This window comes from Psilocybe cubensis, chromosome 12 (assembly GCF_017499595.1).
Source record: "Psilocybe cubensis strain MGC-MH-2018 chromosome 12, whole genome shotgun sequence".
Taxonomy (NCBI): domain Eukaryota; kingdom Fungi; phylum Basidiomycota; class Agaricomycetes; order Agaricales; family Agrocybaceae; genus Psilocybe; species Psilocybe cubensis.
In genome coordinates, this window is record NC_063010.1 from 1,931,577 (window position 1) to 1,955,854 (window position 24,278).

Genomic DNA, 24,278 nt, shown 5'->3' on the forward strand with positions numbered 1-24,278 from the left:
TGTTGGACAGATCGCACAATGTGCTATCATAATCCAACATCGAGGAGACGCATCAGGATCCTTGTGCCTGTCAAGAATTAAGATGACTCTTGGTGCTCATCGGAAAGTGGGGAGAAACAGATACAGCAGAGAATCTATCACTCAAGAGGCAAAAGGTACCTGAGGTCGTTAACAGATGTTACGCATGGCAGATTACCATGTCCAACGGTTTGCTTGAAAGCACAAGACTACAAAACTATAGAAAATGTACAGGAGGAAAACCAATCCGATGTGTTATTATGAGCGGAGCCGAAGAGACGCTTTTTGAAGAAAAAAGCATCAATCAAAGAAATTGTAGTTACTGTAGTTACGACATGCACAGACAAATATGTAGAAAGTAAAACGGCTCATTTATGCTACCTGTAGTTACGACACGCAGGGATTGGGCTACAGAAATATATAAGTAACAAAGTAAACCAAATGTAAAGTGAACACTAACCTCAGACGAATACGTAGGAAGTAAACGGCTGAGGTTCGAGACGAGAGAATCGCTGCTTGACCATCCACCCAGGTAATATTGTAACGCGCGTAAATGGCGTGCTGCTATCTAGTTCCAAAGGAATAATGAATATCCTTGGGCTTGCCAACTTGAAGGTTCGAATAGAAAAAGGAAGTGAAGTGGCCAAATAAGGAAACTGAAAATATAAGCTCGCCGATTTCCCACAAGAAATCTGTATAGGCCATATCACTGTCGAAATAGATGTTCAATTGAGGGTACACCTGTCGTCAGTACTATGGTACATTTTATGTGCAATATTTGGGGCATACAGAAATCAGCGTGGCTGCTCGCGTGCGTGCGTTTATGCGTGTGCGTGCGTGGCACGGATTTACGCGCAACAACTGTGCTCTGCACGCATATGTATGTGTTCTGCACGCAATGTCACAGCTTTGTCACACATAGGGATATACCATTTCTCAGTGGTACTCTTTTCCTTCGTGCGTAAAGATGATGGTGGATGCTTTTGTACTGTATCGGTTCAAATGTAACTGATATGTATTTAATGTGCTGCCACTGCATTTGCCTGATTCTTGCCTTGGTAGCATTGGATTATTTAATAGTCATCCATTCAGAAATCTAGGATACAGAAAGTTCAATCCTATGCTCTTGTGACTCCAGTATTAACATTATTGCTAGCGTCCTATACGCACAATCAGATGGCTCGGCATGTTGTATTTCTCGGCGAGTTCCTCAAACCAATCTCCGACAGACAAAGCAACCGTCGGCATTGTAAGTTGTAACCGGCAAAGGTTTATATTCGGTGATGTCCGATCATGTCACCACGCCTGTGAACTTGGTTGGAACTTGTGAGAAACAAAATAATTTTATCCATTGGACATACACTGTATATCGTTTGACGACACAGAGCGTGACAACACAGCACGCTATCGCACTCAAATGTACGCATCCGACACGCAAGGAGCACGCGATGGCCCCGCAGGTAAATTCTTCTTGCACGCCAGTACAAACTTATGCGTCTCTGAGTTGAATCACATTCCACAAAATATATTCAATCAAAAGCTCACTGCAGGTCCGAGTCCCACTGATGTTTGCTACATGACAATTGTAGCTTTCACTCACGTTATGTATCAAAGGTGTAGTTTGGTTGGACAAAAATTTATATCTACATCTGGTGCTGTAGGACCATTCAATGTTGCAGATTTTGAACATCACTGATTGAGATTGTGGTTTTATGTGAGACTTTCCCATAATTAAGCCTTGGATGGATTGGGAGTGCGGTCCTCTATAATTGCCTTGATGCTGTTTCCAATTGTGATATGGATGTTCAAATGAGATAATATATTCCAAAAATAAATGAGCAAGGATCAAATGTATGATGACTGCTTATGGTGTTGTTTCATCAGGCCCTTAATATATATATATAAAGCTCGTTAGGAGGGAGTTCACCACTCCGCAAGAACTCGTATTGATATCCAGAAGACCATTGTTAACAATTCAACCTGTTAGTAAGTGAAAGAAGCGAACTTTAATGGACGAGTACCTCAATACACTCTAAACAATTTGTTCTGGAGTCCCAATCCAATGCTTAGTATAACTAGACAGGCAATATATAACACTCCTGGCAGTACGTAGTATAGCGTGCTAGATGTGAAATTTATGCTGAAATATGCTCGCAAGTAACACGCTACTTCAATAACGCTGCACACATTTCAATTACATGCACACGCAGGGTTTGACAATTCGCACGCAAAATGATAAGAAAGTCACGCAAATTTACCGAATGGCATTTATGCGTGCCACGCAAAAATAGGTCGCACGCGGGCAAGCCACGCTCTTTTCCTGGTGCCCCAATATTTGCGTCATTTAGAAGTATTTGTAGGAGTTTACGCTGATCCTCTGGGAGATCGGCTACGTCATCTTCGTTCAAGGCGTCGTCAAAGTACTCCGGTGGCTGTTTTCGAAGATGAATGTCTTTGACCACTTGTCTCCATTTTCGCCAAACTCTTGAATCTTTTGGGAGCAGTGTTGCAAGAAGGGCCTCTGGATTAAAATCGGAGTAAACCGGATTTTTCTCTGTTTCATCCAACGATCGTCGCAGGGAAAGGCATGTGAAGACTACCGCATTCGTCCGGTTGGGTAAAATGTATTTTTTTATGTCCATCTTCACGGATTGACGAAGCAGTTCTGTTTGCATTGCCTCTTTGTCGATAGAAGCGATTGTACGATTGTAGATCCAAGAGATGGAAAACGAGCAAAGAAACATAAGTTGCCCAGCGAGATGACCTTGCGGAATGAGTAAAAGTTGTGCAATGAATTGTAGCAAGTAAAGCAGGGAGCATATCCCGATTATATGATAATTTGGCGCGCCTCTTAGTTTTAGGTGGAATCGGCCTTTGGTAATTGCATTGACACGACCTTCTGTGCCGCGCAGAACAGTAAAATCCTCGCCAATTAGGACGCCGTCACCGGGAGGAGATCCAGGAGAAGGACTGAATACGGTCTGCAGAGTCAGGTTGCCTGTTCCGACTACCCAAGTTGACACCCCACCAATTATTGTACCAAAAAGGATGGCAGAGAAGCAGAACTTGTCGTCAAACAGGATCAGGGAGAATATAGCACATGCGACGCTGCTGATCATGGTGAAGTATGATAGTAGGAGATGCAATGTTGAACTTCGGCTCGATAGGTGGTCTAATTGTTCGAAATCCTTGATATCGATGATGGTTACTGCTGTACTTCTGGTCTTTGGTGGTTCTTCACGCAGGTCGCTGAAGTCTGGGAGTTGCTTCACATACTGTGCGAGCAAATGGCCCATATACCTGTATCGTCAACATTGATTTGAGAACATCATCTCCACCAAAGAAACCAGCGATACTGAATATGTCTAGGTTGAAGCTTGAATTTTGTAAGGGAGGATTAATGAGGGGGAGAGGGGCCATGGTGGTGACCAGCTAGCTCGCGCATGTCATTAATTTAAAGGTAGAGATTACAGCGGCGGTGCAGCCTGCAGGCAGCAAACATCTATTTCTGGACACAAATGCAAGTCCACCTGTATTGAAATCCACGAATTGCAGTGCCAAAGCTATTCATATCCCGCCCCACTTGCGCTCAACCATTTGTTGCGTGCATGTTTTTATGATGTCGGGACAGCCATGACTCTGACGAGAGGCAATGACTGACACGTATATTGAACGAGGCTTTTAAGAACGCATTAGAATCCCTTCAGCCTGGTAAATGACAGTCGATAGTCTGTCATTGGGAGGACCAACGTTCATAATCCGTGAAAAGCCGATGAAGGTAGAATCGACAGTATGAGGCGCATATATTCTCAAGTCCCCACCCCAGTCTAAAACGAACTTGAATCAAATTTCTACTACGGAATGGATAGCATATAGTAACTCACCGCCAAAAATATCCAAATAACTACTAGCACACCTTCTGACACTAAATCCGAAATGTTGGATCTTATTAATCAGTACTAAAATATATGCGTCGAAAACGCGTTGTATGATGATGATGAATAGACATGCCTTAAGCGATTACGCCCGCCTTGGTGGTCCCACCGCCGTCCATATATTTATATTGAGCCAAAAGGTGCCTCATTCAAACTTGGAACAAGAAGCAGGGAATATTGGTATATCAGAGCTCAAAAGCGATCTCGGGTTCTAATACCAGCGAGGCCGTACACTGACGAATAGACAAATCTGAAGACATGAGGAGGATATGAGTGAAACGAGTAGCATGGTTTTGAAGTGGAGTAGACATACATGAGATTTCGAGCGCATATACACATCTTAAAATGATGGCTGAAATCGAAGCTATGGTGGTGGCACAGAGGGAAGGAGGTCCAAATTCACAGAACCGCGTCGCGTCGGGTATTTATAGGCGTAGTGGCAAGATCAAGCAAGAACAAATATGGGTCCATAGCCTATACCAAAACAGCAAACAAATATTAACTTGGAATGCCATCTCGCAACCGACTTACCAGAACGTATGTGATACTGTTCTGTAGATCCCCGAATAATTGTCTTATTCAAAACTAAAGATCACACGGTTGTTCCGAATCAAATATGCATGGCATTAGTAGCCCAAAGCGAGTCCATCCGGACATGACAACAACGCGATCTACTCTACAGGAACAAAATATCTTTGAAACCGAACAAATGTAATGAAAAGGTCCAATCACAGGGAAGGATAGAAATATTGTGATAGTGTTAATCGAGACCAATATCCACTGTAATTGGGGTGTTTGGATCACGGAACTGTGGATTTGTGGAAGTTGAATGTTGAAGGATCAAGCTAAAAGCAAACGAAAACAAAGAAAAATCTGAGCAAGTAAGTATTCGCGCTCTAATGGAATTCCAGAGTAAACTTACATAAAATAAAGAGGTCATACGCATCAGATCTCTTTGTCAATGTGACTCGGTGTTTGAAAGGGGTTGAGGGCTCCCTCGTATTATTATGGAACGGAAGGTGGTAGAGTGCTTCAATATTTGTGAAAAATTCGGACGGTGACTGGTTCGTTGCAATAGGAGGTTGGTAGTGGGCTTTAATATCGTGGTGGAAGAAGCGAGCAGAAGCCTTCACGAGTCCTGAATACCTAAAATTAGAGAGATACAAAGAATGGGTTTGGAACTTACCAAAAAAGAGATCTTTCGACGCTAAGACCCGACGCATAACCGTAGTAGCTACTTCAATACTAAAACTAAATGAAAAGAATGAAAACGGAAACGGAAACGAGAACACACTATAGAAATACAATGAGAGATCACCCTTTCGGAGCATATGATTTTTGGCGAGCGGACTCACATATGAGAGGGAATCAGGTACCCCAAGATCCGACTTGGCTCCAAATGGATGACGAATGGCAAATGGTTGAATAATTGGTGCTGATGCGCTGCCAGTGTGCATGTATTGCGGGGAACATGGCCAAAGTTGACGTGCGAGCCTTGCGAAGCAAAATTAGGCGGTAATGGGAAAGGGCGAGTTAAATTACCAGTCATGATCTTTCCAAAGCATGTCAGGGCAAAGAATATCTCGAGTGTATCGATTGCTAGAAGTATTGTATGTCAAAAGTAGAAAGACCGGTGGGTATACGAGACTCACTGAAGGTGCCCTTTCCAGAGGAGTGCTCATCCATATCCCATCCAAACATCGATACTATGGCATAAACACATAAGCAAAGATAATAAACCGAATTCGAGGAACGAAACGTGTTAAAGTATTGCAATCAATGGTTTGCGGTGTCGTGTCGGGTGTCGTCCATGGCTAAGAAGGAAATAAATCAACCATATCAAACAACGAAAAGAAACAAACTAACCTCACGCCAACTACCACTCGCCTAAGCCCGCCCAACACACAGGGTCCAAAGCAAGCTTTTATCAATCTCCACCCCTGCGATTCACGGTAGAAGCGACGATGTCCTGCAAGTCTACCGCTACTGCTTAGGGGGGTGGGCGAACCAACCAGCACTCCGTACCTCACCCCCTGGTTTCCACGACCCCCGATTTACAGGGGTGGCGGCGGGGGGGTGCCACACATCGAGCGGGTAGGGTCAAATTTCAGCTGCCCCGCATGTCCTAAGACAATCGCGCACTCCAGCCTGACACCAGCAGACTGAAGATACGCGACCTGAATGGAGTGGTATACTTCTGTGCTGGGCTTCTTGACCGTTGTGTGTGGGCGAGCCTGCGTTGTGTGGGGTTGGTTAGTGGCTTTTAGGACGGTGAGACTGACGGTATTGGTCCAAGGCGGGATGGTATAATTGCTGTGAGGCGTTGTTAACAATGTTCTAACCTAGGCGAGATGGACTTACGCATGTGAGGAGTTGCCAAACCAAGGGCGGTGAAGATAGCTCAAGGCGGGGTGATGAAAGTGCTATCAAATGATTTTCTTAGCATGTTTGACAAAGGCGGGTTTACTTCAACTTACTTTAGTTGAATACGAGCTATCACAAGTGGATATAACATCAAAGGAATCAGTTGAGCTCTTCGAAAATGTAAAGAGATGATGGCGGAAGAGAGTCAAGAGACGATGGAGGTTTCCATCCTGACCGTCAGCATTCTTATACCCATCCAGGTATGTTCTTGTTTGTTTTCAGCCTCCCTCGATCTCCTTTGTGTCATCCGCCACACGCCCAAAAAGAGAAGTTTCATTTCCAAAAGCGGTTGTTTGTATGCCGTTAGTGCACGCGTGTAATTCGTGCACAATAGGCGGGGTAAATGCCGAGTTTTACACAGGCATATGAAATCATTTGACCACCCTGGGCAGCCCACAACTACTCGGATGTTCGACCAAACTCAATTGAACTTTTCGTGATTCAATATTCAAGGCTGGAGGTCACACAAAGATTCCAAATCAAACGTGTGTGGCATTAATAGCCCAAAACGTATCCTAATGGACGTGACAACAATGCAAAGTACTACGAGGCATGACTATAATTCAAGGCAACTAAAATAATGAAAATCCTTTGCGAGGCAGAATGTAAAGGGTCGAATCGATGAGGAAATTAAAATCATAGTAAAAATATATAAGTAATGGGGTATGACTTTCATTCCGGCCGATTTCTATTGTAAGTTGGTTGATTCGTTACGGAATATTGAAGGTGGAAACTGGGTTTATCTAAATAAAAAAAAAGAAATAAGACTTGGCCAATTTAGTACAGACAATGGAAGAAACCAATAGGTTAGACGTACATAGAATACTGAGGTCAAATGCATCAGATCTCTTAACACTCGGTGTTTGAGAAGGCTCCAGGTGGCTCCACTGGTGGCTCGTCGATTTTGTGGTCAATAGAGCTTGATGTTGGCTGGTAGTACCGATTGAAAAAATCAAAGCGAATTAACTGTGGAGTTCTTGTGATGGTGTATGACGGAGGCAGGGATTGAAAAGTTGGTTCGGGTAGTTAAACAGAGTCCTGAATACCTGGCATATTAGATTGAGACATTAAATTAAGTCAGACCTAGAACTTGCCTGGAAAGAGATCTTTCGACGCAACGACCTGATGCGTAACCGTTACAACTACTTGAAAAATAAAAATAAAAAGAAGTAAAAAAAGAAAACAAAACACCTGATGGATATATAATGAGGTGATCGTCCTTTTAAAGGAAATTATAATCGGTGGGCGGACTCACAGGCAAAAGGGAACCAGATGCTCCAAGATCTGACGGGACTGCATATGGCTGCTCGATGGTAATTTGGCTTGTGACAAGGATTAAATCGTTGTCGTTGTGATGACAGGTGAAGGTGTGTATGTCTGATGGATAGCCTAGGAAAATGAGAAACGGAAGCCTTGCAAAAGAGAAATTAGACGGGTATGCCATTATGCAAATGAACACACCAGTCGCGATTTTTCCAAAGAACGTTAGAGCAAAGATTGATCTCAAATATGTCGAGGATTTCTAAGACCACGCAATGTTACCAGTTGAAAGAGTGATGGAAATGCGAGACTCACTGAAGCGCTCTTTCTAAAAGGTGATAACCCATATCCTAACCAAACATTGATGCTATGGCACAAAATGGTAAGCAATTGCTACGCGTTGATCTCGAGGAACGAAAGATATTAAACGTATGCAAGCATTCGTGACATCGTGCTGGTTTTCAATGTCGAAGCGTCTTGTCCGATTGCCTAAGGACATGAAAAAATAAGTCAACCATATCAAACCATAGAAGGGACAGAGTGACATCACCCCAACCATCACTCGCCTAAGCCCGCCCAACAAACAGGGTCCAAAGCAAGCTTTAATCAAGCACTGTACCACTGGTGACTTCGCCATCCCTAATTATTCTGAAGACCCGCTATTAATCCATTTTCGACAGTGTCCGGTTCCTGCAACACCCGAGAGAGTGCGCCTGTTTACGTTTTCTCTTTTCTGAATTATTCATTGACTTACATTTACACTTTGCAGCCGTGTTGAAGCGGGATGGAACCAATGTGGTGGTCGGCAGCAACTGTGCGGCTACCTCTGGAAGCTGGGTGTCGCCTTACGACAATGTGCCCACTAACCTGGCCAGCGACCTCGATATTGTGCGATCCGTCCACCTGTCCCCTCTTATATCCTCATGTTAACTGACCATTGCTACGTTATTCTGATAGGATCACGTCGTTCCTTTGAAGGAAGCTTGGGTGTCGGGTGCCCGCACTTGGACCAACGCGCAGCGCGAGGCCTTTGCAAACGACCTCGTCCGCCCCCAGCTTATTGCTGTTACCGACTCGTATGTCTTGCTCTATACTAATTTATACTTTGGCTGACGATCTTCTTATTGCAGACTAAACCAGGCTAAGGGTGAGTAACGATGCGCCTCGGTACCTCTCTTTTCATTACCGATCACTGACGAGTTTCTTTTCTCTTATCGTTTGTTATCCTCGCCCGAACAGGTGATAAGGGTTAGTGCTAATCTCCATCGGATTTCGATATACCCATTGACTTGATTTACCAGATCCCGCCGAGTGGATGGTCCCCCTCGCCAGCTACAGATGCACCTACGTCCGGGCCTGGATTCACGTTAAATACCACTACAAGCTCAGCGTCGACCAAGCTGAAAAGACCGCCTTAACGAATTACATAAACGCTTGCTAAACGTCCACTAAACCTGTTTCTGCATTAAATGTATTTTAATATTCATAGACTTAAGCAACCACATTGTTACGATCCATAAAGTTATATATATCAGTTACGGCCATTTCTCAGCGCAATTTGAAGCGTTGGAAATTTTCTTCTGAGATTGTTAAAGCTGCTTTGAATCGAGAAAAAGCCTCTAATTCTTTTCCAATTCCCTCAAAGGAGATAGATTGTTTAAATTACGACAACGTGGTTTCTGTTGTAATGGAAACGCATACGTAGAGTCTTACTAAAAAGTGAGAAGCCAACCAAAGATCCGTACCTCGAGAGGCGAAAAGTACCTGAGGTCGTTAACAGATGTTGGACGCAATTTTACAGCGGGGTGTTATCACTTCCCAACATCAAGAACGCGCCAGGAGCCCTTTCGCCTAGCGGAAAGTAAGATCTGCATGATTGCGTAAGGGAGAATGAAGAGACCAATGCAACCGATGAACCGATATCCACTCTCGAGAGGCAAAAAGTACCTGAGGTCGTTAACAGATGTTACATATTATAGCATGGAAAGGTGCTATCACGTTTCAACATCAAGAACGCGTCAGGATCCTTTTGCCACCCAGAGATAAGATAACAGGCGTTCTGGGAAGCATGAAGGGGCGAGACCAATGCTGGCGAGCCGAGATGCCGGAATTCAAAGTGTGGCAAGTCTTTTGATCTCAGCAGAGATGAAAGTGAAATCGACGGAGTATGGGGCGCATATAGCCAGGTCCCTAGTCAGAAGTGGATAGCATATACTCACCACCAGATACATTCCACTGACTACTCGGTCACCGCCAATATTGTGAAGCGCCATCTGAGAATGCTGGAGAAAAATGAATAAGTTGAATATATGCGTCGAAACAGCATTGGAATATTGAAAAGACACCTCTTAAGTGAGAAAGACTATCTTGATAGTCACTTTAACTGTCCAAATTTTGAGCTAGCAAGGAGACAGGGGGGATACCGAATGTGAAGGCACGAAGAGGAGGTGAGTGAAACGCCTTGTAAAGCGGAAAGAGGAGTAGACAAACAAGAGTTTTGAGGCGCATATAGCCACTTGAGACGTTGGCGGAAGTAGAGGTGATGGTGGTGGTAGAGGGGAAAGGAGGTTTGAATTCACAAAAACGCATCGCGTCGGGTATTTATAGGCACGGTGGCAAGGTCAAGCAAGAACAAATATGGGTCCATAGAGGCCAAACAGCAAATAAATAATGACATGGAATGACACCGAAGGACATGGAATGACGATTCGTAACGACTCGTTAAGCCCTAACCAGCATAAGAGCGATAGTGTGCTTTCAAGTCCCCACTTATCCTCTCTTATCGAAATTGAAGGTCACACGACTATTCCGAATCAAATATGTATGACATTAATTGCCCAAAGCGAGTCCATCCGGACATGACAACAACGCGATCTACTCTACAAAGCCAAAAAGCTGTATAAAACCGATTAAAAGTAACTAAAAGGGCCCATCACAGGGCAGAATAGAAGGTCAAATAAACGAGAAGGTATTGAAATATGAGTGTTGTGTTGATGATTGTAATCGATATTAATATCTCGGGTTGGGGTTAATCTCGAAACTGTGATTGTGGATGTCGAAAGCAGGTTTCTAGCTAAATTAAAGGAAGAAAAAAACCTGGGCAAGTTAGTATCCGCGCTCTAATGGAATTACGGAGTAAACTCACATAAAATAAGAAGGTCATACGCATCAGATCTCTTTGTGACTCGGTGTTTGAACAGGCGTAAGGGCTCCCTCAGATCGTGGAATGAAAGGCAATAGTGCGCTTCAATTTAGGTGAATAATTCTGACTTTGCCCGGTTCTTTGCAATTGGAGTTTGGTAACAGGCTTGAATATCGTGGTGGATAAAGCGAGCGAAAGCCTTTAGAGTGCTTTGCATGTGAACTGGTAGACAAATAGTGAGGTTTCACGAGTCCTGAACACCTAAAATTAGAGAGGGACGAAGAATAGGCTTGGAACTTACCAAAAAAGTGATCTTTCGACGCAAAGACCTGACGCATAACCGTAGTCGCTACTTCAATACTAAAACTAAATGAAAAGAATGAAAACAAAAACGGAAACGAGAACAAGCTATAGAAATACAATGAGAGATCACCCTTTCGGAGCATATGATATTTGGCGAGCGGACTCACATATGAAAAGAAACCAGATGCCCCAAGATCCGACTTGGCTCCAAATGGCTGACGAATGGCAATATTTGAATAATTGTTCCTGATGCGCTGCCAGTGTGCATGTATTGCAGATAACAGCCAAATTTGACGTGCAAGCCTTGCGAAACAAAATTAGGCGGTAATGGGAGAGGGCGAGTTAAATTACCAGTCATGATCTTTCCAAAGCATGTCAGGGCAAAGAATATCTCGAGTATATCGATTGCTAGAAATATTGCATGTCAAAAGTAGAAAGACCGGTGGGTATACGAGACTCACTGAAGGCGCCCTTTCCAGAGGAGTGCTCATCCGTATCCCAACGAAACATCGATACTATGGCATAGACTGGTAAGCAAGGTTATTGCGCCGAATTTGAGGAACGAAACGTGTTAAAGTATTGCAGTCAATGGTTTGTGGTATCGTGTTGGTTGTCGTCCATGGCTAAGAAGGAAATAAATCAACCATATCAAACAACGAAAAGAAACAAACTAACCTCACGCCAACCACCGCTCGCCTAAGCCCGCCCAACACACAGGGTCCAAAGCAAGCTTTTATCAATCTCCACCCCTGCGATTCACGGTAGAAGCGACGATGTCCTGCAAGTCTACCGCTACTGCTTAGGGGGGTGGGCGAACCAACCAGCACTCCGTACCTCACCCCCTGGTTTCCACGACCCCTGATTTACAGGGGTGGCGGCGGGGGGGTGCCACACATCGAGCGGGTAGGGTCAAATTTCAACTGCCCCGCATGTCCTAAGACAATCGCGCACACCAGCCTGACACCAGCAGACTGGCAATACGCGACCTGAATGGAGTGGTATACTTCTGTGCTGGGCTTCTTGACCGTTGTGTGTGGGCGAGCCTGCGTTGTGTGGGGTTGGTTAGTGGCTTTTAGGACGGTGAGACTGACGGTATTGGTCCAAGGCGGGATGGTATAATTGCTGTGAGGCGTTGTTAACAATGTTCTAACCTAGGCGAGATGGACTTACGCATGTGAGGAGTTGCCAAACCAAGGGCGGTGAAGATAGCTCAAGGCGGGGTGATGAAAGTGCTATCAAATGATTTTCTTAGCATGTTTGACAAAGGCGGGTTTACTTCAACTTACTTTAGTTGAATACGAGCTATCACAAGTGGATATAACATCAAAGGAATCAGTTGAGCTCTTCGAAAATGTAAAGAGATGATGGCGGAAGAGAGTCAAGAGACGATGGAGGTCTCTCGTTCGACCGTCCCATTATTATAGTCTTTTAGGGTATGTTCCTGTTTGTTTTCAGCCTCCTTCGATCCCGATCTCAGTCATGTCATCCGCCTGTGGACAAAACGAGGAATCTGGTTTCTAAATGCGATTCTTTGTGTGTCTGTCGTTAGTATGTCTGACTCACGATGTATGCATTCGAGGCAAATGACGAAGCTGAAGATATCTAAATAAACTTCCAATTCGAAAAACCAATACCTGGCATACATGCCCGGCTTTTGCTCCTCCTCCTCCCAGCAGGCTCTTCTTCTTCAGTTGCACCGACTTGCTTATTTTTTTTGGTTGCCGCCAAGTAGTCAATCTTTTTTGTTGATTCATAGATGATGCAGTATTTGAACGTTGCGGCTTTGGTTTGACGAATATTTTGCGTTTGACCAAGATCATGTCTACCTAAGAAGTATGATACCATTCGCCTAAAATTGTGGAATGGCACTGATGCCAACTCTATCCTTTCGCTCGCCGCTTGAATCTTCATCAACTTCGCCCAGTGAAACACATACAAACAGTGCAGCATTGTCACCCGGTACTGCTCTTTGCAATCGAATACATTTGTTCATTTTTAGTCCATGGGCGTCTATGTCGTCCTTCTTTCAAACCTCCTCGGGACCATCTTCTATTCGCATTCTACCTTCACATATCTAAAGCGGGACAACACGAGCCATACGACGCCTCGTTTCGACGATGGACGGGCGCCTGTACCCAGCATTCCAGCTTCTCCGCAACACGTTGGACGACGGATTCGCCAGCACAAGGTCTATTGTGACTAAAACCGCTTCTATTCCGCCTACTCTTTGTTCAGAGCGCGGATAGACCGTGGCATGCCCCCGACAATGCTTCATGTCCGAATCGGTGGATGACTCACGTATAAAAGGGCGCGGGTTTGATGATGCTAGTCAAGGTCCCGATGGGCAAACCAGTATCTCCACACGGTTTTGTGTCGTATGCATCTGATGGTACGCCGACGTATCTACCTTTGAGATCAGTCTCTGCAAAGGTATACATTGTAGATGGTGAGTATCACTCATTTTTCTATCTGTGGTCTCTCACTGACGCTGCGTAGTCTCTGCCCGGGTCGTCCTCACCCAAATTTACCATAATTCAGATTCCAACAACAACCAATGCGCTTCGGCACAATATATTTTTCCTGTCCCCGCCAATGGTGCTGTATGTGCGTTTACCATGCAGACCGCAGACGGTCGCATGGTGCGAGGGGTCGTGAAGGAGAGAGAGCAAGCAGAAAAGGAGTACAAGTTTGCGATAGCGCATAACACTTTTGCAGGGCTGGTTTATGAAGCCACACCCGACAGTGAGCTACCTACGTTCTTATAAGGCCGTTCGTTAACATTTGTCTAGTTTTCGTTATCACGATGGGCGCCATACCTGGCGGCCAGGATGTCCAAGTCACCATAATGGTATGTTTTTCCTTGTCCTTTCTCGTTTCTCTCTTAACTTTTAAATTTCTTAGTACATAACCCCTCTCGCCGACTCTGACCTACCGGGGTACGATCAAATTGAATTTACCCTCCCTACATACATCGGGATACGATATGGCCCTCCTCCTGCCTCTCTCCCCCGCATTCATTCGTCGTCTCAACGCCTCGCATCCCATTCATCGCATTCGCACTCGGAAAAGACAATGCTGGACATTGCGGTTCACATACAAATGCCTAGCGAAATACTCGAAATCGTATCGTGCACACACGATATCAAAGTCGACGCCCACACCACTCGCACAGATTCGCGATTTGGACTGTCAACTTCATACACAGCGACAGTGACACTCGATGCATCCGGTTCCCCACCTCGTCTCAACCGTGACTTTGTCCTTGCCATTCGTGCAGCACAGCTCGGGAGTCCGCGCTGCGTTGCAGAAGTTGTCAAAGCCCCATATTCCGTGCACAAGGCCAAGAGTGCAAGCAGTGTTGCTTTCGCGTTGACATTCGTCCCGCGGCTCAAGCTCCGTGCCTCTGTATCCTCGTCCACATTATCGTCCAAACTTCCCCACGTGCAACGGCAGCACGAATACATCTTCCTGATTGACCGGTCAGGAAGCATGGCCCACTCACGGATAGAGCTCGCCAAAGAAGCCTTGACGCTCTTCGTAAAGAGTTTGCCTTCCACTGTCGACGGAGCAGGTGTGCGGACCACGTTCAACGTGTTTGGGTTTGGGAGTACGTGCGTCAGATTGTGGAATACGAGTAGGGTGTATGATGAGGCCAACGTGCGGGCTGCGGTGTGTTTTTTTCTACTTCCATTCTCATCTTCATGTTGCTAATTGATACCTCATGTATAGCTTGACCATGTGAAGTCCATTGACGCCAACCTCGGCGGCACCGAGATCTTACACGCCCTCCGCTGCGTCCTACAAGCATGCAACAGCGCCATCCCTACATCCATATTCGTGCTCACAGACGGGGAGGTGTACGACGTTGAAGCGATTTTCGCTCTCGTCTCTTCTGCCGTCGCCCAATCAACTCCTACCTCTCAAAACATCTCTGCATTATCTCCCTCACCCGCTCCCCTTCGGTTTTTCACGCTTGGTATCGGCGACTCTGCATCAACAGCACTCTGCGAGGGCATCGCACGTGCGGGCGGGGGAGTCTGCCTAATGAGCAGGAAAGAAGCTGATGTCTCCGCAAAGTGCGGGCGTTTATTGACCGCTGCTGAGAGTGCCGCTCTGGGTGTGTTTAGTGGTGGAAATGGCGGAGTTGGGCTTGATTTAGGCACGGGATCTCCATCGAATAGTGGCGGTCCAAAGGGACAATCTGGCGGTACAGCCAACTGTGCAGGCGAAATCGAGATCGACTGGGGTCATGGTCGTGGGAAACTTCTTCAAGCGCCCACGCGCATTTCCGCGCTCCACCCCGAGAATAGATTTACTGCCTTTGCCATCTTAGAGGACGTGGATGTGGATGCAGACGGTATTCCAGACGAAGTGGTGCTATACCAGAGGGGCAAGGACGGAAAGCAGAGTGAAGTTGGGAGGGTGAACGTTTGTTTGGTCGAGGATCCAATGCACACTTTGAGCAAGGGATATGAATATGGAACAAGAGGCGCAAATAAAAATACGCCCCCGCTTATCCATACGATGGCTGCACATCGTATCATTCAGCAGCTTGAAGATGGGAACATTGACACATTACATGCCGTGCGTGGACAGACTACGAATGGCATACATTCATCTAGGGGCACTGATGAGAGGGAAAGAAGAGCGGAGGTTGTGCGATTGAGTGAAAGGTTCCAGGTTGCAAGTAGGTGGGCATCATTTGTTGCTGTTGAGGACACTCTACATGGGGATGGCGATGGTAATCTGGGTGTGGATAACAAAAATAATACTGGCAAAGTAGTTGCCAACGAAGATGACAACGCTGACGACGACGACGACGACGACGATTTTTACCTCGACGAGGAAGAAGAGGCTCATGCTCACGCAAGTAAGAGCCGAACTGTCAAGCTTACTTCCACCGCCAACGTCAGTTCTACTGTTCAGCCCAATTCCAACGGCAACATACACGCCAAACAACACACTAACCCTATTGAACACTCTGGTGCCAACCCCAACGCAACAGCAGACACACCAGACCCGTCCTCAATTGGAGGGTTATACCCCAAGACAGATCGGCCTACCCGAGGGGATTTGAACGTGAAGATTTCTGGAGCCCGGTCTGGGGGTAACCCTCCTCGGATGACCGACACATCTACGTATGCGCCGTATGCGCAGACACGTCCTCACAATACCAACAACATGTTCAACGCCGTTGCTAATCATTCCACAATTCCTGCTTCTACCTCATGTCCGGTACCAGTTTCTTCAACATCGGTTTCTCCGGGCACCCCCAAACCTTTGGCTGGGAGTGGAAGAGGCAGGGCATCTACGGCTTGGAACTATCCACCTTGGCCAGACGTAGACAACACCGAGCAAGTGAACGGTGGTCAGATATATGTGAATTCCAACGCAAATGTGTCTGCTCAGTCACGCGGGTTTCCATCTACTACGGCGATCAATTATGGTGCGGGGTTGAATGGCGAGGGTGCACCCTCTACAAATTCGGGTGCTATGGGCAGGCCTTTGGGACTGAGGAGGTCGCATACGAGAATCACATCGGCGTCGGCGCTGCCGCGTCATGACGTTCTTCCTGCCAGTTCGACGATGAACACCACTGCAAAGGTGTCTAGTTCTACAGACACTAGAGGGACAATGCAAATTCCGTCTCATTTCGTCAATGCATTCAGACCTCCTGGACCGCCAACTGGCTCGGCACCCCCGGCAACCTCAAATCCCTGCGCGGGTCAGAACTCTGTTAGTAATACGGCGGGGCAGATGCATGCGAAAGGCAGCATTTACTTCTTGGATACCATCTCAACTATCGACGAGGACAATCGCGGGTTCGCTAAGAATGATGCAGAAGTTTCATCTACGCAGACGTCAGTGGGACATGTTGATGGCCCAAGGGATGTGCCGCAGAACACCGTCCTGCCGCCCGTGGACATGCATTACAAAGTTGTTCAATCAGCAGCTCCGCCTCCAGTTGGGCGGGACGCATGTTTGGATAATGCCCATGCGGCGGCGGCTGGATGTCATGTCCATATGAGGATGCCTGGTGCTTATCCCTATAGTCATGGGTGCTGTCCATGCCTCTGCTTCTGCTGTTGCTGTTGCAGCCACCGCCACTGCCATCATCATCACCATCACCATAACTATAGTCATGTTGAACCCCAATCCACCTGTCCTCCTCCTCCTCCTCCTCCTCCCATACATAATCCAACACCCGCACCTGCTCCTATTCCGCAACCCAGTCATCTTGATGCTCCGAGGCACTCTTCGGTGCCAGTACGGGGCGGAAGACTGGGAGCTCGTCCCCAATCGGTGATGTACGAGCTTGAGACGGCTGTATGTATCCCCAGTTTCCTTGACTCCGTGTCGGGTACAGCCGTGCTTGGGACTGTGGACAAGGAAGACGAAGAAAGGGACAATGAGGATGCGCCGCTCCTGTTTGTTCCAACTTTTGCATCCAAGACTGGGGTATACAGAGCTTCAAACACAAAGCAGGGCGATAATGAGGATGAGTCGGGGACCGCCCGCGCCCCAATCATCGCCGCAGCAAACATGCAGCGGTTTGACGGATCGTTTGTACTCGATGCGCAGTTACATGTACTGATGGGCAACTCTAGGAGGAACGTGTCACTGGAGAGGCTAAGAGAGGCCATTCCTGCCCGGCTCAAGGAACGCGTCGGTGCGAATGTGCATGAGGCAGAGACTGTCTGGGCAACGGTGCTTGTTGCTGCATATTTGAAGAAATCGCTCCCACAGGAAAAGGAGGTGTGGATTGGACTGTGGGATAAGGCGGCGGCGTATGTGGAGGGGAAAGTTGGGAGGACAGCTAGTCAGGGTCTTGAAGGTCTGTCGTTTGCGCGGTTGGTATTGGAGGCATCGAGGTTGGTGTAAGTTGGGAGAAGTGAACAAGATTTCTTGGACAATTTATGTTGTTCTGGGTGCTCAGTCTGGCCTGGGTTGCTGTGAGGATGACCTCACGATTCCGTCTCTCCTATGTCAACCTCGTCATTGACCCCGACGATTCTGTTTTCTCAAATACATTGTAAATAACCATTTTTAGAAAAAGAAATTCTTTTTTTGGACGCGTGGCGGGCGACATATATTAAGGGAAGCAGAAAACAAACAACAACATACTCCGGAGGGGTATAAAAATCGGACGGTCGAGCAGATATGCCTCCATCGTCTCTTGACTCTCTTCCACAACCATCTCATCATATTTTGGCAGCCTTACCTGCTACCTGAACCCATCACATACTGGAAACTGCCAGGTGGGCAGTATATATCTAGCCTGGCAGTTTCCAGTTGCCACATTTGATGCATTCGCCGCGTCTGAGCACGTGCTGGGCAGCTGCACCAAACAATGCGTCAATACGCATGCCGGCCGTTCGGAATAGCGTTGCTCGTCGTTGGGGCCGCCGTTCGGGCTGAAAAAAATACGGGTCGGTAGCCAGCAGCGCCTAGAATGCGGCGGCGTTGTTTGCGCAGGGTTCGGGGGTGGTGGCGGGATGGATTGGTCGGGGTGGGTTTGGATGACGCGGGGGAATTAAATGCGCGCCTTCCCGATTGGGATGTTCGCGGGTGCAGTAGCCGTGTGCCCACCGCCCTTGCTGGTCTGGACCGCACACAGCCTCCTGATGATCACTCATCAGTGATGCAAGTATATTTTTAGACGCAATCTCGGCCCACCCCTGCCCACCCTGGTCTGGGCCTGGCACTGCCTCTGATGATCATTCATCAGTGATGCAGGCGTATTTTTAGACGCGATGGATGGTTCCTGTCTATCCCAGCTTGGCAGCATCATCCGCCCCCCACTGGATCCATTTGGCTTGCGGCTCTCGCCTATCACACCACATGCCCAGGCTCCTCCAGGCTCTCGGTATCCGGCCTCAGAAAACCGGGTATGCATTTCAACTTTGCAGTGCAACACAGTAGGTTGGTTACAATGTTCTTCAGTAGTTGTCGTAGCTGTAATGTACACAGATACGTGGATATGTTTAGTAGAGATTTTTTAAAACAAGACATTAATTATTGTGTTGCTTTAAGTCATTAATTCTATCTCTTATTGTAACAGAATGGTGCACTCCAGACTATGAAGATAAATGCATTTTAGGCATGGCAATACAAAAAAACCTACAAGCAAGCCTAATGTCCATCGTACTAAGTACTACTTGCGCTTGCCACACCCGCCGTCTCATTTCCTAAACTCGCCGCAGAATCAGTCACGTCTGGAATCACGTTGCCCTGGGCGTCAATACGACGTCCATATTTATCAATAGGGTTTCCTTGCTCATCTTCGTAGTGCCACCTAATTACATTGTGAGTAACATCCCAGCAGTGGACATGAAGTATGACTTACGATGGTTTAACTCGCTTTTTTGGAGGCGCTGGTGTTGTTGACGGTTGGGGTTGAGCCTTGCGCTTCAGCCGTTCCACAGGTGGAGCAGACGTCGTTGACTTCTTGGCACCCTTGGCCTTCTTCTTCCCAGATTTCTTGGCCACTGGTGGATTGTTAGGTGACGCGGTCGAGGGCTCAGACGTATCAATAGAATTTTCTGCAGGCGCTACCTGCAAAGGGGCACCGCTTTGCAAGGAAGTCGGGGCAACTGAGGGAGAGGGAGATTGTGCACGAGGTATGGTGGCAGGCGGCGCAGCAGCGGAGGTAGCAACAGGCACCGTCTGCACTATTGGTCCCGCTTGATTCGACGGTTGCTCGGCATTGCGAATAACATCCGGAACATCCGGCACTGATACGGAGCTTGATGCAGTGGGAATGCGAGCCGGAGACCTGGTGAAAACGGGAGAGACGGCGCGCGACACGCACGGAGACGCCTGAGGAGATTCTGGCAGAGGATCGAAAGGAAATGGATTTTCGGCATCACCTTGACGTGTGTTGTCATTGACTCTTGCGCTTGTGCTTGCAGACTCATGTTCTGGAAGAACCTCCGGCGCCATTAGATTTTCTGTTTCTGCCGAGACTCCGGTTGGCGGTACTCTGAAAGCTATACCGTGTACTGACGTGCTTTCATTTTCATTCTGAAGCAAAGCGGCGGCAGGTACCAACCCGTCCATATCATCCTTTGGGAGCGCGCGAGACCTGCATTCTTCCGGAGCTGATCCAGTATCAATAAAACATAATAAAAAGAGGAACAATAGACACGTACTGTAACACTTGTGTAAAAAGGTACCAAACAACGGAATCATATAGTTTTTAAACTTATGACGTTCGGTCTGACCGAGATTCATTTTTATGTCACCGGAGGTCTCGCCGGAATGCATCCTGATTCCTATGTCAATGTTTACAGTCTACAAAAAAAAACAAGCTGCCAACTCACGTTATCACACTTAAATCGCCACCTTTTGCAGGCTCTGGACCTCCTGCAACTAGCATTAACTTCCAGCCAGTTGTCTCGCTTGCAATGTCCAAAATCGGTTCCATGACTTTAACCAGACTGTTGATTGCTCTAAAGCCGCAATGTACGTCATTAGTAAAATAAGCGCCGGCAATGAAATTAAAGCACGCACCGTTGTCTATCTGCAGGGCTCTTTGACGGCGACCACGAAGCTTTATATGCCGCTATTGCTTCAGCATGGTCTTCTTCACTTTTCCTGTGCCACGCTTCTTGCTCAGTTTTTGACAGTTCCGCAAACATTTCCCTCGCAATCCTATCACGATCTGCGGCCTTGTTGGATTTTTTCATTGGTTCTCCTCTGGCAAGCGCGCGCGCAACCTCAGCCTCGTATCGATCATCGATGGCATTACGCTGGGACTTGCGCCATGTGTTGACGTCTGACTTCATGCGTGGGCGTGATGTGTCTTTCCCAGCAAGCTTCTGCAGTAAGCTCAATAGTGTGCTCTCGCTGAGCTTCTTGGGATGGTGCTCTTTATTATATTGATAGACAAACCATCGCTTTATTTGCTAAAGAAAATTAGGCGGTAAGTAGGGTACAAATCAGTGTTCAGATAAGCTCACGTACTCCAGAGATTGCTTCTCGCCGAGAGTTTCTGGCTTTGACCTCTGCCACAACCTTGGAGAACTCCTCTTCCGACATCGTTTCGCGGTTTGGCTCTGGCACATCAGGTTCCGGGGCGTCATCATCCACTGCGCGCAGAGATTCCTCCGTCGGCTCATAGTCCGCAGGCATTGTCAACGGAAATCGTTTGAAGAAACGCCGGTTGATGTTCATTAGCGTCTCTCCGACATGGTTGGCCTCGACAGCTTTCGCATACTCTTCTTTCTGAGTCATCAAAAAGTCTTTGCGAGCGCCTTTAAAAGCTCCAGGGTTAGGCATCTAAGTTCTTAGTGAGTACATATACAAATATTTAAATCATGTTATGTTTGTTTGAGAACATACAGTTTGTAGAATGAGGGAGACTTGGACGTCAAAATTTATGCTTCTAGGCAGGAAGTTTTGGTTGAAAACACAGCCTACTAACACGGTCATTTTGTTAGCGCAATTCGCAATGCCTTTGAATCAAACCAAACCACTGGAGTTGTGAGTCGGAAATCATATTAGGCATGAATGCCAAGTTTACATTTACAATTTGAATGATACCCTAGAGCGCTAGTGTTCACTAGGTTATGTACAGTCAAACCAAGTCAGCACGTCGACAAACCAGCTTGGAGTTCGGATGTTTTTATATATTTTATCTTTCTAATTTTTGATCACTAACAGAAACTTTAAAAGCAGATTTTCGTGAAGCATTCCGACCGACAAAAAATGTCGTCAGACTCCCCTCCTCCTACCTCAGACCCGCCCAACGCGTCAGCCGCTGCTGCTACGCCCTCTTCATTGTCGGCCTCTACTCCGACTACACAATCTGCGGCGCACCCCTCTGCAACGCCATCTTCGTCGTCGGCCCCCACTCCGACCACACAGTCTGCAACACACCCCTCTGCAACGGCCCCCAGTGCAGCTGCAGCACCACCGGCACAGCCTGCGCCTCCTTCTGCCCGCGCGGCTTCCTCCCTGGTTTCGGTCCCTCGTGATAACGGCAACGCCGGTGCGTTGCCGTTTTTTGGTGTCAATTTCTCTTCGTCTCGCGCCCCACGTCCATCGGAGCTGCTTCAACCAGCGATCACAATTCTGGTGGTGACTATCGGATACATTGTTGGGCTGTTTGACCGTGCAGAGTAAGCAGCTGTTGAATTTTATAAAAAAAAATAACCTACTGATGTGATCTTCTAGTCAAATAGATATGAATCTCTTGCTTCGTGTTCCCGGATACGCTATCCGCCAATTTTTTTCGTGGAGTGAAGCCGTTGCCTATTACACGGAGAGATACCTTGCAGGGGATGTACACATCGTTCCCCCTTCGCCATCCACGTCGACCGGTCTTTCCTCTGGCTCGTCCCCAGCTCCACCTCCTCCTGCACATGTGTCTGTCCCAGTGCCGCCACCTCCTATTACTGCGCGCCAAGCACTATCAACGTCTCGTGATCCCACGGCTGTACGTCGAACCGCCGCACCAGCTATTGCACCCGTACGGGCGCCTGAAGATCCTAATGCCCGATATGGGAGTGAGTTCAACCCAATTCCTGTTGGCATGGGCAATGCTCTGACCCGCCGTGCTGTTCGTCTGGCCCGACTTGCAGATAATGTGCCGTCGCCGTCGTCTTCTACCCCACCGTCCAACTCCAAGACATCATCTGTGTCTACCGCGCCTTCGAAGTCCAAGGGCAAAGCTCCTGCTTCTGTATCGCAGACTTCAAACTCCAAGGGAAAAAACAAGCGGCCTGCTTCGTCTACCGGATTTTGAGTTCCAAAGGAGAAGCTAATCAAAATGAACGGCAGCAATTGGTATTGCGACCCACAGGATCCTGAGAACTACATATGGCATTCACGAGCGTCTCCTGACCGCAACTCCCCATCTAGCGCCCCCCCACCCTCTTATTCTGATTTGCCCCCTGCCACCATTACTGGAAACTCTGAATCAGCTGCAGGTTCCAGCTCTGCCACGGGTTCCAGGTCTTCGCGGGCTTCTACAAACTCGGCAAACAATCGTACCCGGTGGAGAGGTAACCCTGACTCTCCTCCTTGGCCCAACCCACCCTTGGTATCACGTCAGGGGGAAGGTAGCTCTGCGTCATGGAATGACCTGTCCTCAGCCTCTCAGGATGCAGATTCTCAGCGTCTCACTCAACACCAGCAACGGATTTTGTCTGCAGCTGCAGCAGCACGACGTCAGCGTCAATCATTGGTTGGATCTTCTCAGGACTCTGCGACTATCGGTAACTCTCAGACCCTTGAACAATCTGTGTTATTCACATGTGATGCGGATTTCTTCAATCATGGAGCTTCCCACCCGTCCTTATCTTCTCTCATGGCATCAGCCGACTCAGGTACTTCTGCTCCTCCTGGCTCTGAAGAAACACCAGAAATGCCCCAGGACGATGACGATGAAGATATGATGTAAGGCAAAGGTGTATTTTGCAAAGGGTATGCTGTAGGGGACGTATCTCACAACTTAGTTTACACTGGTACTTTACTAAGCTTTTTTTATTTCAATTTCATATGAGATTGGCTGGCTCTTTGGGGTGTGATTGTTGCTCAATGCACGTGAAAAACATTCAGATATTGATAAAAATGTAAAATGAAATTTTACTGAACCAAATCAGTGAACAGGCGAACCACCTCGGTAAGAGTTGCGTCCATGCAAACTGATCCATTCCTCCTCAGTAATGCCATGAGCCAGCGCGCTCAGGCGTATCCATTCTTCCTCCTCATCCGGGTCCTCCTCTTCTTCGTTTGGAGGGTTTTGTTTTTTCCTACGTAGATAGTTTGTATACTAATGACTTTGACAATAAAATAAAACATACCTGTAGTAAATTTTGGCCTTAACCTTCAACGTGAAACGGTTTCGTTCACGATATCTAGCCTGGGCCTCACGATGCTTCTGTCTGCTCAAAGCAAGCTCGTTGTCAGGCAGACTCTTGCGACTGATGGTCATGAATGAGGTTAGGTTGTAACATAGTATGCGCACGTTGGACGTACCGTTGATAACGCTCTTGCGATTTCCGTCGCTCGCGTTTGCAGTTGCTAAGAAAGTTAAGTTTGCGTGTAGTTAAGTTTGCGTAGGTTGATTGCGTTGACAGAGACCTACGTACGCCTCATAGTAAGCACGTCTCCGTCTGAGATACATCTCACGGTTTACAGTTTTGATTGCTTTTGAAGCGCGTTGGCGTGCCATTAATACACGTAGGGCA

The 24,278-nt window shown here is 47.2% G+C and overlaps 6 protein-coding genes across 6 annotated transcripts; 4 read left to right on the forward strand and 2 right to left on the reverse strand.

Moving 5' to 3' along the window:
- Window positions 1-2,183: 2,183 nt before the first annotated feature.
- On the reverse strand, window positions 2,184-3,438 carry JR316_0012565 (uncharacterized protein; the record flags this gene model as incomplete). The annotated part of the gene is given in 2 exon segments (XM_047898190.1): window positions 2,184-3,318; window positions 3,332-3,438. The coding sequence occupies 2 exon segments, from the start codon at window positions 3,436-3,438 to the stop codon at window positions 2,184-2,186; spliced, it is 1,242 nt and encodes a 413-aa protein (XP_047743079.1).
- Window positions 3,439-8,006: 4,568 nt separating this feature from the next.
- On the forward strand, window positions 8,007-9,078 carry JR316_0012566 (putative secreted protein; the record flags this gene model as incomplete). Its single annotated transcript, XM_047898191.1, has 6 exons — window positions 8,007-8,066; window positions 8,168-8,261; window positions 8,407-8,525; window positions 8,595-8,713; window positions 8,768-8,784; window positions 8,939-9,078. 6 exons carry the CDS (start codon window positions 8,007-8,009, stop codon window positions 9,076-9,078), a joined length of 549 nt encoding a protein of 182 aa, XP_047743080.1.
- Window positions 9,079-13,401: 4,323 nt separating this feature from the next.
- JR316_0012567 (von Willebrand factor A domain-containing protein 5A) lies at window positions 13,402-18,119 on the forward strand (the record flags this gene model as incomplete). Its single annotated transcript, XM_047898192.1, has 7 exons — window positions 13,402-13,528; window positions 13,579-13,824; window positions 13,872-13,930; window positions 13,984-14,751; window positions 14,812-17,141; window positions 17,223-17,960; window positions 18,020-18,119. 7 exons carry the CDS (start codon window positions 13,402-13,404, stop codon window positions 18,117-18,119), a joined length of 4,368 nt encoding a protein of 1,455 aa, XP_047743081.1.
- A 3,673-nt stretch (window positions 18,120-21,792) lies between these two features.
- JR316_0012568 (uncharacterized protein) lies at window positions 21,793-22,831 on the forward strand (the record flags this gene model as incomplete). The annotated part of the gene is made up of 2 exons (XM_047898193.1): window positions 21,793-22,205; window positions 22,261-22,831. 2 exons carry the CDS (start codon window positions 21,793-21,795, stop codon window positions 22,829-22,831), a joined length of 984 nt encoding a protein of 327 aa, XP_047743082.1.
- Window positions 22,832-22,855: 24 nt separating this feature from the next.
- Window positions 22,856-23,488, forward strand: JR316_0012569 (uncharacterized protein; the record flags this gene model as incomplete). The annotated part of the gene is made up of 1 exon (XM_047898194.1): window positions 22,856-23,488. The coding sequence occupies one exon, from the start codon at window positions 22,856-22,858 to the stop codon at window positions 23,486-23,488; it is 633 nt and encodes a 210-aa protein (XP_047743083.1).
- Window positions 23,489-23,686: 198 nt separating this feature from the next.
- On the reverse strand, window positions 23,687-24,262 carry JR316_0012570 (uncharacterized protein; the record flags this gene model as incomplete). Its single annotated transcript, XM_047898195.1, has 4 exons — window positions 23,687-23,840; window positions 23,892-24,011; window positions 24,067-24,111; window positions 24,180-24,262. The coding sequence occupies 4 exons, from the start codon at window positions 24,260-24,262 to the stop codon at window positions 23,687-23,689; spliced, it is 402 nt and encodes a 133-aa protein (XP_047743084.1).
- Between the last annotated feature and the right edge of the window lie 16 nt (window positions 24,263-24,278).